This window comes from Crinia signifera, chromosome 9, assembly GCF_055691185.1.
Source record: "Crinia signifera chromosome 9, ASM5569118v1, whole genome shotgun sequence".
NCBI lineage: Eukaryota > Metazoa > Chordata > Amphibia > Anura > Myobatrachidae > Crinia > Crinia signifera.
The window spans coordinates 73,105,807-73,125,076 of NC_139225.1; the positions used below are offsets into that span (position 1 = coordinate 73,105,807).

The window sequence follows — 19,270 nt, forward strand, 5'->3', positions numbered from 1 at the left end:
CATCAAGCATGAAATCCCCCAGGCAATGAGCATGTATCCCCCCATGGGCAGCGAATATGTAATCCCTCCTGGCAATGAGCATGCAACTACCACTGGCAATGAGCATGTAGCCCCTGTGGCAATGAGCATGCAGCCCCCCACCACCGGCCATGTCAAGGAGCATGTAAACCCTGCAAAGAAGAATTTAAACCCTGGCATCGAACATGTAATTCCGGAAAACGAGCATGTACTGTAGGTAAGCGCACTTATATGGCATAATATGTAAGGGGCATTATGGTGTGTGGAATAATGTGTAATGAGCAATATGGTGTGTGATATAATATGTAACGTATACTCCATATATGTGGTATAATGTGTAATGGGTATTTTGGTGCATGAAATAATGTGTAATGGGCATTGCTGTGTGTGGAATAATGTGTAATGGGCATCACAGCATGTGGCATAATGTGTAATAGGTAATTCGGTGTGGGGCGTAATATGTAATTGGCATTACGGTGTGTGGCATAATAGGTAAATGGCATTACAGTGTGTGGTCTAATAGGTAATTGGCATCACAGTGTGAGGCGTAACGTGTAATGAGCATCACAATGTGAGGCACAACATGTAATGGGCATTACGGTGTGTGGTATAACATGTAATGGGCATTAGGGCATGTGGTATACTATGTAATGGCTGTGTGACGTGTAATAGGCATTATGGTGTAAATTTTTGGCGCATGCTTTTGGCGCGTACTGTCACTATTTTACCAAAAAAATGTCAAGCCCTGGCATAAGGTGTAATGGGCATTAAAGTGTGTGGCATTATGTGTAATGGACATTACTGTGTGCGGCATTATGTGGAATGGGCATTACTGTGCATGGCATAATGTGAAATGGGCATTACAGTTTAAATTTTTAGTGTGCCTGCGGCGCCCACTGACCCTGTTTCTGGTATGTGTGGGTGGAAAAGCCCATGTACATAAATAAGTCACCTTTTATTTAGTTTGCATTTATGCCCAGTAGGCGGTGATGGACACGCCCAGTAGGCGGTAATGTACACGCCCAGTAGGCGTGATGGGCACGCCCCTCCAATGGTGCACCCCCTAAGAAAATGGGCTGCGCACACCTATGTACACAAGTACCCTTTTGCTAAATCTTCTGATCTTAAATGCTGCATTAAAGATCTGAAGATTTAACAAAAGATCCATAGGAACACACATGGAATCTTTGGTAAAGCATTGCAATCTTTTGTCCGTCCTGGACATTATTTATTTATTTACAGGACTTTACTTTTGATTTCTTACTTTGTATGGATGCAGACTGAAATATTGGTACAAATATTATTTTATCATTTGTTTACTCTCATTTCCCCCTCCCTTCTTTCCCTTCCAAGTTCTGTACCCCCATATTATTTCTATGAAAAATTCACAATAAAAACGTATTGTTAAAAAATAAATAAACCATCAGTTGTAATTTGGTCTAGGCTGCGCCCATCATTAGGTGAGTGACAGACAGTGTGGGAAAACCCCGAGGGCTGCGATAGTTGTAATAATTACAGTGGAGTCATTGTAGACAGCATTTCCCTGTGTGCAGGCTCCTCCCCAGACACGCCCCCTCTGTGTGTGTATATAAGGGCAGGTGCCACAGCAGATCACAACACAGCTCTCTTTGAAGCGACTTTCCAGCAACTGCTATTACTTCCTGGTATTCCAGGCTGCCCCTGCCAGTGTCCTGCATCAGTCATGTCCCAGAAGAAGGTGGCAGTAATCCTCTCAGGCTGCGGGGTGTATGATGGCAGCGAGATCCACGAGTCTTCCGCTGTGCTTGTGCATCTGAGCAGGGCCGGCTGTCAGGTGAGAAAAGACGATACAGGGCAAAATGTGTATAAGCCAAGAGCGTAGGGATCATACTTTTTTGCGGGGTCTTTTAAAAGCTGTCAGACCGTGCAGTGCATTTACTGTGCATGAACCTTGTGGCTCTTCACTATACAACTAGTAACTATTGTGCAAGGTGCTCTAATGCTGCTCATTCTAAGGACCCCACAGACTAGAACGATTTTTTTTGTCCGATTTCCGACCGATCGTTCGATATATCGGCCGATTATTGACGATTATCGGCAAAAATCGCCCGATATATCGGTCGAAAATCGGCCAAAAAATCGTTTTAGTGTGTAGGGCTTTAGATCTGCTGTGTACACAGCACTATAGGAGATGACGCTTTATAATGTACCAGTTGTATGAAAAGCAGATGAAGATATAAAGTGTAATAAGACTATATAAATGGCATCAGAGCTACTGACCATTCTTCTGGCAAACACCTTTGCCTGAATATACCCTGGCACATAGCTGCGTACGCATCAGTACTCTATATTGTCATTACTGGACAGTAGTCATTAGTAATGTAACCTGCAATATTATTTCTACCTCTGCTTATGCTGCTGCAATTATAAAGTGTGCTATTTAAAACTGATAAACTTTAAATTTTGGGGTGACATTGTATTACCTCTGCTATTTGTGGATAGTCCTGACAACCATACTTTGTAAGAGGACTTGTTACCTTTTGTGACTGGCTGTCTTTATACAGCCCATACATCAAGACTTCTTGCAAAACTCCTGGCCTCTGCTAACACTTGTTCTACATAAATGCTGTACACTGGTGGGAGGCCCTGGAGGTATACAGGAGATGGCATTGTGCAATGTGGAATCTTATTGTTATAGTGATAACATCCATTTATAAGAAACTGTCTGTAAACAAGCCAGATAGCTGACACCCTTACATTGCTTACATGACTAATAATGTAAGCTTGTAAAAAAAACTTTGTAACTTTCCCTGAAACTTATTAACCACTTGATACTGTCCCATGTTTTCCTTCAAGAGAATGATGCATTTTAAATGATACAGATGTAGCCAAACTCGCACCTGTGGCGTGGAATCGCCATGCTACTATGTTGTCACTCAGTCCATTCTATGAGCCCCAGGAGCGAATCACATGCACACGTGCGGTTATGGCACTGCGCCAATTGGCATGTGAGTCGCACATGGTGATTGACACTGCAATGATGCGCGTGGCTACATCTGTAGGTGGGAAGGGGCCTGCTGCCCAATTCTTCCTCGCATCTAGGTGGTGGGGAACAAGGACTTTACAGTGTGTGTATAGCAGATGTTGTTATGTGTAGGCCAAATTTTGGTACTTGTGTAGTTTCACGGCGCCCAATATATCGGCCGATATATCGATGCAATTTTTGACCTGTTCATAACCCCACTATCCACTACGCATGGAATTGATTTTATATAGTGTGGAGAGCACGGCGAGCCCCACGAGGGGACACGGATTACTGCGCTCGCCACACTATATAAAATCATTATGAAAAGGTCAAAAATTGATTCGGATCGCATCGATATATCGGGTGCCGTGAAAATACACAATTACCAAATTTTTATTTTTTTTCCTCCTCTGCAGTATCCTAATAGGCTTTTTATTGCTTCTCTCAGCGTAGTACAGCACTGCCCTGTATACATTAATCACATAAGCTCCCCATGGTGCTGTGTGCTTGCCTCTGATGTTACTTTGCATGTAGTATCCATATTCCTAGTGTAATAAAGCGCTCTCTCCCTGTTCCTCCTGCAGTATGTGCTTTTCGCCCCCAATATAGACCAGATGCACGTTGTGGACCATGTGAAAGGACAGCCCACTGAGGAAAAGCGGAATGTGCTCACAGAGAGTGCGCGGATTGCAAGAGGAGATATTAAAGACCTAGCAGATCTGAAAGTCGGTGACTATGATGCACTCATCATACCAGGTACAGTCATACAGAGGGTGATAGATCTGCACCAATGTTCCCTCTAATTTTACGAAGGCTGTGTGCGGCAAAAGATTTTGGCTGTGCAACTTTGGAAGGAAATATCAATTTTTGTGCGTCACTTATATACCCTGTTTCCCTGATAATAAGACCTACCCCAATAATAAGCCCTACCCTTATTTCTGGACAACGGTCCAAAATAAGCCCTACCCCCAAAATAAGCCCTAGCTTAATCCCCATTTTGCCCAGTCCCTGTGCTAAGCTCCCAGCTCCGCTAACCCCCCCCCCCCCACCCGCATGAAATGGATGCTGCCTCTACGGTAGCAGCCCTGGTACCGCTGAAGCCTCTGCTGGCATCAGCGGTCCCAGGGATGCATTGTGCATGTGACGTCACTGCGCACCTCAAGGACTGAGTGGCGTCTGTTCACAGACGGGAGCGGAGTGACAGAGCGGCGGCGGAGGAAAGGCTGAGTGGCTGAAATATGCAGAAGGAAAGGAAATCGGCAGGTGTGCTTAAAGTATAAGGAGATTGAGGGGCATGATGTAGCTAAAAGAAGGACTGAGGAGCTAAAATAAGCCCTACCCCAAAAATAAGCCCTTTGGTGTTTTTGGACTGAAAAAAAAAAATAAGACAGTGTCTTATTATCGGGGAAACACGGTATAACTGGAAAATGACGTTCAGCATTTGTGTTAACTTTACTTCAAAATGATATTAAACATTTAAACATTCTAAACACAGCACACATTGTAGTTAATGGGTGAAACACACATTAATGGAGTCCACAACTGTACAAAGGAACCACTGCTGCTTTGTGCGCTCTGTTGTAATGTCTGTGCGCATGCTCGTCGAGTTGTGTGCGCGCGCACAGCTTAGAGGGAACACTGATCTGCACAAACAATAGTAACATAAATGTGGTGGAGATTTTCATTCTGTTTTCTCTCTTCTTTACCAGGAGGTTTTGGAGTTGCTAAAAATCTCTCTACCTGGGCAGTGAAAGGGAAGGACTGCTCCGTTCTAACAGCTGTTGAAGAAGCTATTAAGGGATTTCATGCTGCTAAGAAGCCCATTGGCCTGTGCTGTATCTCCCCTGTGCTGGCTGCAAAGCTGCTCCCTGGGTGTGAAGTGACTGTTGGCTGCGATACAGAGTGTGACAAGTATGTCTCAGCAATATGTGTGAATAATTGTGGCCATACTTTCCTTTTTAAAGCTAGGCAAAAATCTCCCATACTGTATATAAACCACTATGAAGATTTGCAGACCCTATACCTGATACACAGAGTGAATGCTATTGATCCGGGTGCGATTACAGATTTGGAAACCTATTGATTATCTATATGAAAGGCCGGACTGATCAGCTGGTGCTATGGGCAGACGGTTTTGCCTGGTTGGCATTGCTGATCTAGGAGGTGGGCAAATGCCCCAGGCCTCCCTCCTTGATGACTGTCACCAATCAGATTACTGATCCACAGAGGCAGCCTCTGACCTCTCCACACTATATCCACAGTCACACGTTGTGACCTATTAGTGCACTGCTGCCTGAGCTGTGCCAGCAGCCATCTAGGCACACACTAGGCCTGTGCAGGCTCTGTTCTACAAGTACAAGGATGAGGGCAGGCGTTAATATGTAGTAGGTCAGTCATCAGCCCCTCAGACTTTGCTTCTACATGGTATGTGTAAGAATTGATTGAGGTGTGCACTGTCATGTCCCTACTTCTATTACCACCCACAGTTATCATCTCTACTACCCCCCTACCCTTCCGTTTATTACTACCATTGGGGACACAGGAGTAGGTGACCCCCTGGTGCAGCCAATACCACAAACACTGTTGTCACTGCAGGGCCATATTTTCGTAAGAACCCTTCAATTACCTTACTCCAGGGATGTGCCCAGCATCCCCAGAGATCACTGCTTGCAATGCCAACTCCTTCTCCATGACAGGAGCCAGTTGCTGTAGGATAATGTCACACTGCAGCAACACGCTCCTGTCACTGAGGAGGAGCATTTGGGTGTCACCCCTTGGAAGGATAACACCCAGGAACTCCTCTCCCTTGTGACAACTTTGCCTACTAAATGTCAGTGTGTCCCTTCTGCAACAGCTATGCCCCATCAGCTTCTAGTCTAGCTGTGTGTGAAACCCACAGCATGGGGCTGGTAGGCTTTAAATGCCAGAGTCAGCATTTAGTGCCAGTCCAACTCTGTCGACATGTATCTTTAGCTCATTCACTAAATTGGGAGGGGAATGAAGGAAGAAGGCCTGAGTTCATCCAACACCAGAACCTGTATCTCCAGCTGTTCTCCTTCTGACCTATATCTGAATTAGAACTTGTAATATATATCAGAGGTGATCATAATATGGCTCTATGGCAGTGGTCAGGGAACTCTGTCCTCATTGCCCCACACAGTGCATGTTTTGCTGGTAACCCAGCAGGTGTACTAATTACTCAGGCACATTTTATAAGGTCTGCAGGTGGAGTTAATTATTTCACTTGTGATTCTGTGAGGAGACCTGCAAAACATGCACTGCGTGGGGTAATGAGGACCGAGTTCCCTGACCACTGCTCTGTGGGCTGTGTTACAGTAACTCCCTATACGTCCTGTAGTTCCACCACAGCCAGATGCCCACTTCAGATTGGAGTAGTCCGTTCTAGCATCACAGACTTATGTAAGAAATAAATGCTGGTAATGTGGAAGTCCTTTCTATTGTACTTTACACGGTCATTTTATCACTATTGTAACCGCATGTCCCTTCACTTCCGCAGGTGGCCCCATGCAGGAACCGCTGGAGCCATTAAACAGCTTGGCTGTAAACATGTCAACAAACAAGTCCATGAAGTTCATGTGGACACGAAAAATAAACTGGTGACTACCAGCGCTTTCATGTGTAATAGCCCAATACATGAGATCTTCGACGGCATCGGTGAAATGGTTAAAGATGTACTCAAGCTAGCTTAAATGAACATGGAAAAAGAATACAGCTGGATTTTATTATGTAGTTAAAACTTCATCACATTGAATAATTGTCTATTTATTAACAATTAAAGTGTCATTTTGATATTCAATGGGTGGCTCTGGTGTCATTCCTTCTGCATTTACTCTAGAAGTATCAGTTATTCTGTGTACACACCATAACTAGGCACTAAAACAGGGCTGGGCAACACGGCCCTCCAGATGTTGATGAACTACACATCCCAGCATGCCTTGCATCAGTTTCAGCATGGCCACATAGCAAAACTAATGCAAAGCATCCTGGGATGTGTAGTTCACGAACATCTGGAGGGCTGGTGTTGCCCAGCCCTGCACTAAAAGGTGGTTAGAGATGCATCTGCACACTTGTGTTTCCACATCATGTATCTTGTGTTGTATGCATACAAAATACTGCAACCTTAGGACTACATTAGCTCCTGCTATAAGTTGTATGTAACTTTCTGTGAGGAACTCCGTGGCTCTTAGGCTGGTTTCACACACTCCGGCTCCTGCCGGATGGCGAAATCCCACATGGCCAGGGAGCCGTGCCGCACACAGTACTTTATCATGGAGGGGATGGCCACAGCCCGGCAGCCGTCCCTTCCAGTGGCGGGATCCGGCTGCAACCGTGTGGCCGTCCTGTGTGAGTGTCCATTCACAACTAATGTGTGTGGCACGGCTCCCTGGCCAGAGCCGGACTGTGTGAAACCGGCCTTACGGTCAGCTGCTTTTCCATGGCTTGTCTGTAAAAGAATTGCATTTGTATTTATATAAATTCACGTTCAAAAGGATTTCCACTTGGTTAGATTTCTAATACAACGTGCAATATTATATCCAATATTTATTGTACATATATGCAGTTTTCTATTCCTTTGCAATGTTTCCTATATAAGGATCAATGAGGCATTTTGATTTTGCTGAATACCTTTTTTATTGGGTAATTCAGTGGTTCCCAAACTGTGCGCCTAGGCTCCCTGGGGTACCTCTGAGCACTTCCAGGGGTGCCTCAGGTTGGTGGTCCAGAACCAATTCAAATTATTTATGGCCAATGAAATAGTCCAAATCAGTGCTTGAACTGTGGCTTTCAATCAAGAATATGTGGGTAAACAGAAGTGAATCATGTTTCTCACCACATAACTGGACCTAAGGAAAACCATTTAATCACAACTTACTTAATATCAGTAACGAACTTTTGGCCTAGGGGTGCCGTGAAAAAATATTCTGATACTTAAGGGTGCCGAAATTCAAAAAGTTTGGAAACCACTGGGGTAATTTGGTCGTCGTTTTCAGCCAAAGAGAAAAATGAAACTTTTTTTTTTTTTGGGATACAAAGGGCGAAATGTAATAGGGTGCAATTTTATTTTATTTATTTTTTTAGACAAAAAAAAAATCGCACCTTTTAAAAATCTAATTTTTTGCTGCGAATTCGCATATGTAATGAGATGCGAATTTGTGGCAAAAAAGTGCGATTTCGGGCGATTTTTCAGTCATAAAAATCAGCACATTTTCAGTACAGTGCGCTGTGTTGAAAAAAAACGGCGTGCGGTCCCCCTCCTAAGCATAACCAACCCCGGGCTCAAAAAGCCGGTGCTGGTATCATAAAATCAGAGGGACAAACAAATAGGGGTTCCCTTGATTTAATGAAACCAGCACCAGGCTCAAGGTCCAGCGCTGGTTCCCAAAATACGGGGGACAAAATGACTAGGGGTCCCCCGTATTTTAAGAACCAGCACCAGACCCAACCAGCCAGCAGGGTAATGCCACAGCCGGGGGACACTTATTATATAAGGTCCCGCGGCCAAAGCATTATCCCCGTGGCTGGTCAGCATGGGCAGGGGTCCTGGGGAAGTGGGGACACCCCCAATGAAGGGGTCTCCCCCTCCAGGACTTACCAGCCCATGCTGAAAGTCCGGGGCTGTCCCCGATGCCCCTGGGCGGTGGGCATCGGGCTGATGCAAAGTGTAAAAAAAAGAATAAAAACTATTGTCTTCTACTGTAGAACTATGAGTCCCAGCAAGTCTACCCCGCATGCTGGGACTTGGAGAACCACAAGTCCCAGCATGCGGGGCATTAAAGGGCCCGCTGGCACTTGTAGTTCTACGGTACAAAAAATAGTTAAATAAAACACACTGACACCCTGAAAAATAAAAGTTTAATACATACATAACTCACACATACTGATACTTACCTACCTTGAGCCTGTAGGTCGGTCCCTGGGTCCGGGGTCCTGGGCTCCAGGGCTGAAGAGTCCGGTTCCGGGGCTGGTCCGGGGTCCTGGGCTCCGGGGCTGATGTCTCCGGGGTCCAGGATCCGAAGTAGTCCAAAAGGGGTACCTAAGGAAGGAAATCCTACTCACCTGGTCCCCGGCGACGACCTTGGCATCTTCTCCGGCAGACGCGCTGCTCCCAGCTGGTACCCGCTCACGGACTGGAGAGGCTCTCTCCGATGCCGCTAACAGCCTCAGGGCTGAGCTATGCGTCTCCATGGAGACGCATCGGCCAATCACGCTCTCAGCCTCTGTAGCGCTGGGACAGCACTACAGAGGCTGTTAGCGGCATCGGAGAGAGCCGGTTCCCCGCTGTCAGTGCGGGGGGAGCCAGCTGTGAAGAGGACAGTGCTGGACCTGGATCGGTGAGTATGTGGTTGTAAAAGTGAGGTGTGTGGATGTGTGTGTAATAAAGTTTTACTTCTCTGTGTGTGTGTTTTTTTTAACGTTCTTTTTACAGGTGGACTACAAGTCCCAGCGGGCCCATTAATGCCCCGCATGCTGGGACTTGTGGTTCTCCAAGTCCCAGCATGCGGGGGAGGTCTGCTAGACTCTCTAGTTCTCCTGTATCAAGCAATGTTATGTATGGAAGATTTAACCCATCAGGCCGGCGTCCACTGGCCAGGGACGCCGGTGACAGCCCCGGGCTTCAGCCCTTGACGGGTGAAGCCTGGGGGGGGGGGCCTTTATGGGGGGGGTCCCCACTCCTCCAGGTATCCCGTCCAAGGCTGACCAGCCACGGTGCTCATGTTTCGGCCGGGGGACCTTATATAAAAAGTGTCCCCCGGTTGTGGCATGACACCGAGGGCTGTTGGAGCCCGGTGCTGGTTTCAAAATACGGGGGACCCCCAGATTTTTTGTCCCCCGTATTTTTGGAACCAGGACCGGTCCAAGAGTCCGGGGCTGGTTTCAGAAAAACGGGGGACCCCTATGCTTTTTGTCCCCCATATTTTTGGAACCAGCCCCGGCTCAATGAGCCCGGGGCTGGTTATGCTCAGGAGGGGGGACCCCACGCTATTTTTTTGCCAAAAAACACTTTTCCACATTTTTTAACACAGGGCCATGCACAGATCTCTATGATCTGTGCAGGGTTCTGGCCAAATCGCATATCAGAACCTGGTCTGATTTTTTTAAGATTTTTAGACACATTTTTCAAATTCGCATCTCATTAAATATGCGAATTGTATACTTTTCAATGTGAAAACATCTGGATGCGAGTTCTGGCGAAAACGAAAAATCGCACTTTTAAAAAGTGCGATTTCGCGGCAAAACCGCACTTTTTGCCGATTTTCGCATCTCATTAAACATGCGAATTAGGGAAAAAGTGCGAAAACGGCCGTTTTTGCGATAAAATTCGCCAAAGTCAGATTATCTCATCCCATAGAATGTCACCCCATGTGTCATTATATATTTAATATCAATTTGTTATTCGGCCACTGCCATGACATGACCACGAGCCATGCTTTTTAAATGTGCCATTGGCTTATGCCACTGTTTCTAGTGCATTATGTTTCCTTATATTCTAATTGCTAATTCTGAGAATTGCAGTGCTTAGGTGTAGTTATGCAGACCTCACCCATGCAAACAATGACTACTGTATATAGAAAACTAGATAATTTTCTATTATGCAGTGGTCACATAGACATTATGTTTACTTAGACATTTTATTGAATAATTTCTTCTTTGTTCCTTAAGTAGATTTTATAATACAGGTAAGACCAGCATTGTCATGCCACTGGTTACCCAGGTTACACTGGCATCTCCCCATACCAATCACATGATGTTAGCTCAGCCACCAAGTCTGAACCTCATCTGAGAGTTTGTTTCCTGTAACAGATTTTTTTTATCTTTATACAATCACAGCATTAGTCACATGATCATATCCCTACCATGCCCCAACACATGATTATTCCACCATCAACAATATTGCATCAAATATCTTATCACAAAGATCCCAATGCCAGCAATTATTCATAAATCTGTAATTGTATCGATTTTATGAATCAGAAAAAAAGCACTTGATAATGAGAACAGTTTTATCATCATTGAGAACTGAATCGGAATCCTGATGCCAGGTACACACTGGAGCGTTTTCAGCCGGATATGTAGTTTTTGGCTGGATCAGAATGACATATTGGCTGGATTGGGAATGTGTGTGCTAAATCTGTGCACTCCCGCAGTCGCATGCGATATTGTATGGCTGTGCTGCACAACGAACTGGACGATATCACATGGTGCACCATGGAAGGTAATGAAGGCTGGAACGAGAAGTTGCTCCATCCTTCATTCTATTGTTCTGATGTGTACACACAGTACAATGGGCCTTATTTTAGTTCACTCTTTCTGACAAAATCCTTCTTAAGCCCTGTATACATGCTTAGATTTGCTTTAGATTTGATGTTTGATTCGATTTTCTATTAGATCTGGCATTGGATCTTCCCATTAGATTTGGCATTAGATCTGTACTTTTGCATTCGATTCGATTTGGATTTCACAATGTAGGCACAATGTACTCATTCTATTTACTGGATCGAATTGAGATTTCCTTGGCTGCATAGAAGATTTTTGTGTTCGATTTGGTGAAAACGGGAGCGCGCATCGAATCGAAAGCAGATCAAAAGTGACACAAAAACCATTCGATTTCGATTAGGATTCGATTTGATTTTGCTTCTATAAGCAAAATCGAATCGAAAACAGGCAAAAATCTAAGCGTGTGTACAGGGCTATAGATGGACAAAACCATGTGGACTGTAGGGGGCAGATGTAAAATGTGCAGAGATAATTAGATTTGGGTGAGTCATTTTGTTTCTGTGCAGGGAAAATACTGGCCGCTTTATTTTTACACTGCAATATAGATCTCACTTTGAAGTAAAACCCCACCCAAATCTAATTCTCTCTGCACAAGTAACATCTGCCCCACCTGCAGTGCACATGGTTTTGTCCATCTAAGAAGGATTTTGTCAGAAAGAGTGAACTAGAATAAAGGCCAATATGTTGCATTGTCAGGTGGCATATTGTCTGGGTACACAATGCAACAGTGTGTGCCAAGCTTGACCCTAATGATCTACCCAAATCCATGGGCTAAATGGTTCCTATCTGCTGTCCCATTCTATGTTTCTATGTAATTTCCCCATGATGCGTTATCAATATAACCTGTGTGTCAGTCATCTTCAGTCTTAAACAAGGACACAATTTACGCAGAAATATTTAGCAAAATTCTTAGAATCAGAACCTTTGGATTCACCTGTAATAACCACCTTTCCTATAGATCTTTACACTATTTCCAGATTAATTTGGCCTTAAGCTGGGTATACACTTCAGCAATTTATTGACCCATTAAATTGACAATGTGATGTAACGGTATATTACCACGCCATACACAATGCACAATCCACCATACAACGATCCTATTAGGGGTATTCAATCACCTGCAGCCATCTCCCGATGCGGGAGATGGATGAGAGGCCCTATTTAATGCTGTCAGGCTCGTTCTACCGAGAATGGCCGGGAAGTGACGAGCTCCCGGCCAGAGCTCCCGGCCCCAGCTTGTGGCAACACGCCCCTTTCTCGTCCGCCTGCTTGTCCTCAGTCGAGCAGACCGAGAACGGGACAGGGTCAAGTCTGTCAGGCCAGCTCAACTGCCGTGACCCCAGATTGAATACCCCCCTATATATCATTACATTCTTGATGTAATGACTAATATGCAGCACTTCTGATGGGTCAATGTGCCCACCCAATTCATCAAACAATGAAATTAGTGGATTAGTAAGTATGTTTTGCAAGATCAGCCAATATATTGCATTGGGCCTTATTCAGATCTGAACTCAGTACAAATTTGTTTGGAAAATGGGCAAAACCATTTGCACTGCAGGTGGGGCAGATGTAACATGTATAGAGAGAGTTAGATTTGGATTTCAGTTTCAGCATACCCCACCCAAATTTAACTCTCTCTATGGGGGAGATTCTCTAAGGTAAAAATGCGGTAAAAACCCCGTTATCAGGGTTTTTACCGCATTTCGGGATGCTCTAAGCATCCCCCGCCGGGTTACCGTGGCGGGGGGCATCGCCAGAAAAATCTGGTGATGCCCCATAGAAGCCAATGGGCTTCTAACGTGAACCCACCGCCACCCTGCACGGACCCCCGCCGCCCCGCATCGCCCCATGCCCCCTCACCTGTGTCCGGGCAGCACAGAGCTGTGCTGCCCAGACCTGTGACCTTCTCCCTGCACTGATCCTCTTCCGGGTGCAGGGAGGAGGAGAGCCCGGCACAGCAGCAGCAGCAGCGCCGGGTGTGGGAGGGAGGGGGGAGCCGCCGGGACCTGCTGAGACCCGGCGACTCTCAACGCAAAGGACAGCTCTTAACGCAAGAGCTGTCCTTTGCTATAATTATCGCATATGTTAGAACATATGCGATAATTATAATTGCGATGGGCGGCGAAGGGTGGTGGAGAGTTTTAGAGAATCTCCCCCTATACATGTTACATCTGCCCCACCTGCAGTGCACATGGTTTTGCCAATTTTCCAAACACATTTGTCTCTGAATAAGGCCCATTGGGCGTACCTAGTGTTAGTTTGAAATATAGTTTTCAGCTTCCTACAATCCCCTGAAAAGCAGTCAGTAACAATGAACGTTGGGTTCCAGAATATAATGGATTCATTTTGCCATTTCCTTATTGAGCAGTCTGTCTCTGAGATAAATCTTGCTCCTCTTAAGAACCTCTACCTGTTTGTCTAAAACCTGAGCAGGAGTTGTAGAAGCAGCATCCAGAATAGAATAAAAATTGGGGTTTACATGAAATCATTTTGTACAGTATTAACCCTTTGAGTGCCAACGTTGCTGTGAGAGATCCTCAAAATATCCGTTTAAAATGCCAGTGCAGCTTACAGTGACTTTTTTTGGGTGCAATATTTAACTAAACTTCAGATAAGTGACTGGGCTGTATTTGTATTTATTTATACTAAAAGAACAGTCACTGTCGCTGCCATTTTGAGTGGATATTTTGAGGATCGCTCACAGCAAAGTTGGCACTCAAAGGGTTAAACTTACAAATCTGTAATAGACATATGGATAGTGGTAGATGCTCAATTAGTTCAGTAATACAACTCAGGTGCATGCAAGGAAGGGGTTAATACTGAGTAAGTAAAAGAAGACATAGTTCCCCAGCTCACTGAGGGGTATTAGTAACCAATCTCGAACACTACATGATAATAGAATTCAGAGATATTGGTTACATATACCTGCGCAGGTGTATGATATGCCCCCAAGCCACGTCAAGGCTTCTCTGTATATTGGGGGTCCCTAGCGCTATATCAGTACAAGATACAGTACAAGTATTAAAACTATGACACAGATTCATAGTCACATTAAAGAATAATTTACTATAAAAAGATTCTCAAATGTTGTGTTTGACTGTTAACTGTCAGACTATCTCGGCTCCTGATTGGCCGCCAGGCGGCCAATAGAATTCATTCTGAGTAGAGGCGGGGAAATATGAATATCTCTGCGTCTCAGTCTCCAGTGTCCGAGCGGAGCGGGTACCAGCAGCCGGGAGCAGCGCGACTTGAACAGAAGATGCCGGGATGGTCGCCAGAGGACCAGGTGAGTAGGATTTCCTTCCACAGGTACCCCTTTGGATTACAACGGATCCTGGACCCTGGACTCTTCAGCCCTGGAGCCCCGGACCCGGACAAGCCCCGGAACCAAGGCCCCGGAAGCCAACCACCGGACCGGACCCAGGGACCTACCGACGGGTTTAAGATAGGTAAGTATCAGTGTGTTTGTGTAATGTATGTATTAAACTTTTATCTTTCTGGCTTGTCAGTGTGTTTATTTAACTATTTCTTGTACTGTGGAACTACAAGACCCAGCGGGCCCTTTAATGCCCCGCATGCTGGGACTTGTGGTTCTCCAAGTCCCAGCATGCGGGGGAGGCTTGCTGGGACTCATAGTTCCACGGTATAGGACAATAGTTTTTACACCATTTTATCAGCCCGGTGGCCACCGCACAGGGCCATCGGGGACAGCATCAGGCTTCAGCCTGGTCAGGTAAGTTCTGGAGGGGGGGACCCCTTTATTGGGGGGGTCCCCACTCCCCCAGGACCCCTGGCCAGGCTGACCGGTCAGGGGGTTAATGCTTTGGCCGCAGGAACTTATATAATAAGTGTCCCCGGCTGTGGCATTACCCTGCTGGCTGGTTGTGCCTGGGGATGGTTCTTAAAATACTGGGGACCCCTAGTCATGTTGTCCCCCATATTTTGGGAACCAGCCCCGGACCTGGAGCCTGGGGCTGGTTGTTAAAAGTCGGGGAATCCCTATTTGTCGGGTTCCCTGATTTTTAATTACCGGCCCCGGCTCTTTCAGAATGGTGCTGGTTACAGCTGTGGGGGGGTACCCCACGCCGATTTATTTATTTATTTATTTTTATTTCTATTTTTTTTTTTACACTAAAGCCTGCACGGATCTGACTGATCCGTGCAGACTGCCTGTAGGAATTCGTATTAGCGGCCGTATATACGGCCAGCTAATACGAATGAATACGACATCGGAGGGTTACAAAGCAGTCGTATTTGACTGCTTTATAAATCCCCCTCCGGAACACGACTTTGCATACGAGGTATGCAGTTGTATTCATTCGTAGCAAGAATACGAATACAATTGTTTGTATTTGTATTCTTAGTAAATTTCCCCCTTCATGTCTTCTAACTTCCAGTTTATGTACATATTCATTTTAGGTATAATAGCCCACTCCGTAATGTACACAATAAGTAAGTAGAAATGCCATGAAGTGAGGATGGGTGGGGTACATTTATTGTGTGTACACTGGCAGCATGGGCAAATGAGCGGGACCACGCATCATGGGTGTGTGGCCATGCATATCAAGAGTGTGTCAAGAGTCACATGGGCCCTTATTCTGATCGGTGCGGCCAGAGCCGATTATGCGGCCAGGACCGTGCGTGCGAAACCCCGCCTTCCATACGGAACGCCAACTCCGTCCGTATGCAGTAAGAAGCTGGCCCAACGGACCGCACGTGTATTTTTCACGGAATACGCCTCCTCCATCTAAGGGAACCTCCCCCATCATTCGATGGTCGCAGACCATCGAATGCAGGACCGAGTGCTCCACCAGCACCCGCAACCTCAGACCACACGGGCATTTTTCCATGCAAAAGCAGGGATCTGGGCGGGCAGCTGACATCCGGCGATGTCATATGTCCGCCCCCTACACGTGCGTCACGGCCGCATTACCATACGTACGCCCAGCGTTTTCATGGGAACTCCCATGAAACGCGGGGCGTATGCATATGGTAATGAGCCCAAATAGCCCTTCACGCCCCTCTCCACCCCCTGTTCGGAGTGTTCACATATCATGCAGGATTTGGCCGTACGCCCCGCTCGCACATGCGCAGAGACGCCTCTGCACATGCGCAGACACAAAACATCGGCGGCCCGAACGCACGCGGATATATCCGCACTGATCAGAATAAGGGCCATAGTTAAGTAGCACACCGCTATGTTAGCATGCTGGCACAGCAGAGCATAGGGAGGCAGATCTGCTTGGCCAGTCCTTCAGGCATCAGGACCAGTAAGGACAGCAGCAAGTCAGAGAGAGAGGGAGCACATGAATAGTAGGGAGATTAACCATTACTATGTTTGACGTATATTGCTCTGTCATCTCCTACCTGCTCCACAATGTTCCATCACCTGGGAGGTGTCGACAGACGGGTGAAAGTGTATGCTTATGCAATTCTCAAAAGTTTTGTAAGGTGAAATGTTTTTAATTTAATGGACCCTTATAGGCTTTTAACCGCTTCGGTGCTAAGGCCGGAAATTTCTCGGGTTGAGCTTTGCGAGAAATTTCCGTACATGCCACCGTAAAGAAAGGGTGCGCCATTGGTGCCTCCATCAGTGAATCACTGGCGCTCCACATCCTCCTGTCAATGATCTCCCCCCCATTGCTGATCCTCCACGTCACCGCCCTTGGGGAGGGTCAGGACATCTCAGGGAGGTTCAGCCGCGCTCGACTGTTCGTGTGTTGTCCAAACACAGGAATGCCCGAACAGACAAATGGTTGAGCATCTGAACACCTGAGCACTCTCATGCCCCCCCAAGTGGCCCCGAACTTCTCCATGCGGCCGCAAACAGCAGAACCCAGCAGCAGCAGCCCCAGGAAAGCAGGGGCTGCTGCAGAAGGCAGTGGAGGAGCGCGGTGGTGGAGCGCGGCCCGAGTAAGAGACCCGGCCTGAGTAAAAAGTACCTGCCCCGCCTCTCACACTGAATACAACACAATAAACAGACCCCCTTAAGTAGATGCTTTACCCTTTGAGTGGTGGGTTTTCCTGGGGCTGGACAAACCTACAAGGGCAGATTTCACAAAAAAAATTTAAAAAAGGGAAAAGACTCATGTAATTTACATGCAATCTGAGGGTTTATTATTATTATTTTTTATTGAGTTCTGAACTGACAAAAGACTCAAGCCAGGACTCATTTCCACTTGGAACCACCAGTGATTCAACTTGGAACCCCTAAAGTCAGTGTGTTTGTATTTCAGGAAATCAGAACAAATCTCTCGCATTTCGTTTCTGAAAACGCATTAGCGAAAAATATTTGGACCTTGCTACAAGAGTTCTGCTCCATTTATCTGCTAATATTCATCCACAGCACCATTGTCCGGGACCTTTGTGGCTGGTACGAGCCCTGCTAATGAATACAAGCCAGAGAACAATATGCTCGTAAGTAGTACTACCAGCAAACATCAACTGCCAGCCTTGGCACGGCACCAGAGCGATTCCATCTCACGGCCCGGCCACTGTGACATCGGGTGCAGCGGTGCTCTGAAAGCAGATCCCTGCACTCGTCTGGGGCTTTCTGGGCACAAAACCATAATATCTCTATTTCAATCACCTGGCTCCCTGCTGCAACGTATACTGCCTTGATGGAGGACTACCACATCCATCGGAGGTGTATTTTCACCATGCTTACCTGTTGGTAACATGTATACCATTTTATTAATTACTTCTATTCACGTAAACAACATCATCTATAGCGGAATATTGGGACTTTATGAGCAGAATTTGTACCTGTCCTCCCTACACCTTTAAATTGATATTTAATTACATGAAATATAGTTTATTCGTGTCTTTATTTTTTGTATATATGTCTTTGTCCTGCTTTATTGAGATTTTATCTAATTGTCTATTTTTCAATTTTTCCAAGAGATAAAGATTCTCTTTGATATTAATTTGTGTGTCTTGAATTATTTCTTACCAGTCAGCAATTGTATTATTAAGATTAATTTAAGCGCAGAGTAATTACATTTTGTATACATTTGTTCATACTGTCTCTGGATTTTCCCAGTATTATACATCAGCTCTTTAGCTTCTATCTATTAATAGGATTAACGATGCGATTACAGTAGTTCCGCTTTCCCTCCCTAGTGACTGTTTACTGAAAACTATACCCTTAGGTCTTTCTTCATTCACTGGTTGCCAGGAATCTATGTCTAGAAAGCATGTGTTACCTTTGTGACTTCTCTGTCAGTGTGCTGTTATTGCAGTGGGCTTTCCTATACTTTCCCTCTAGAGGCCGGGGCCCAGGACAGCTGTACCCCTGGCACCCCCCCTGTCGGCGGCCCTGGAAGCTCCGACAGGGGGGATCCCGACAGTCAGTATCCGGATGTCAGTTTCCCGACTGCTGGTGCTCCGACAGGGGGGATCCAGACTCATAGGGGGTCTCCCTTGTGGGGTCTGCTTCTTTGCGCTCGCCCCCCTGTTGGAGCACCCGCAGTAGGGATTCCGACATCAGGATACTTACCGTCGGGATCCCCCCGTTGGAGCTCCGTACCACACCCCTGTGTACACCTGCTATTAACCTGCTATTATACCGTAGCACTTTTTCCAAGATCATTTCTTTATAGCCTTCTATAAATGTTATGGCTTCTGCCTAGTCAACTTCCACTAAAACACATCACATATACTCATACCTCCCAAGTGTCCCAGGGGGGAAGGGGGGTGGTGTGTAGCTGGGAGTGCATCCTGTCACCCAGTGAGGTAAATAGATGCAGTGCACATGCACCTTACCAGCATTGCTGAAAACACTGATGATCTTTTCTTTTATTCAGTGATACAATAGAAACTGGACCTTTACAATAGCTGAGTGGTTTCTCTTTGTATATCTAGAAGCATTTACATACAGTCACGTTTTTGGTGGTGCTAATGAGTGTAGACAGTCTCCAGTGTAGACAGTCTCCATAAAGTCACTTA

The 19,270-nt window shown here is 46.0% G+C and overlaps 1 protein-coding gene across 1 annotated transcript; it reads left to right on the forward strand.

The window, feature by feature from the left end:
* Nucleotides 1-1,676: 1,676 nt before the first annotated feature.
* Nucleotides 1,677-6,839, forward strand: LOC146035652 (glutamine amidotransferase-like class 1 domain-containing protein 3, mitochondrial). The gene is made up of 4 exons (XM_083159230.1): nt 1,677-1,831; nt 3,607-3,778; nt 4,732-4,933; nt 6,540-6,839. The coding sequence occupies exons 1-4, from the start codon at nt 1,721-1,723 to the stop codon at nt 6,730-6,732; spliced, it is 678 nt and encodes a 225-aa protein (XP_083015356.1). The 5' UTR covers nt 1,677-1,720; the 3' UTR covers nt 6,733-6,839.
* Nucleotides 6,840-19,270: the final 12,431 nt, after the last annotated feature.

What these genes read in the sequence shown, in the direction of transcription:
- LOC146035652 (XM_083159230.1), top strand. Translation starts at nt 1,721, where the DNA reads ATGTCCCAGAAGAAGGTGGCAGTAATCCTCTCAGGCTGCGGGGTGTAT. An exon ending in TGATGCACTCATCATACCAG is followed by an intron (nt 3,779 to 4,731) that starts GTACAGTCATAC and finishes CTTCTTTACCAG; the next exon opens with GAGGTTTTGGAGTTGCTAAA. An exon ending in TGCGATACAGAGTGTGACAA is followed by an intron (nt 4,934 to 6,539) that starts GTATGTCTCAGC and finishes TCACTTCCGCAG; the next exon opens with GTGGCCCCATGCAGGAACCG.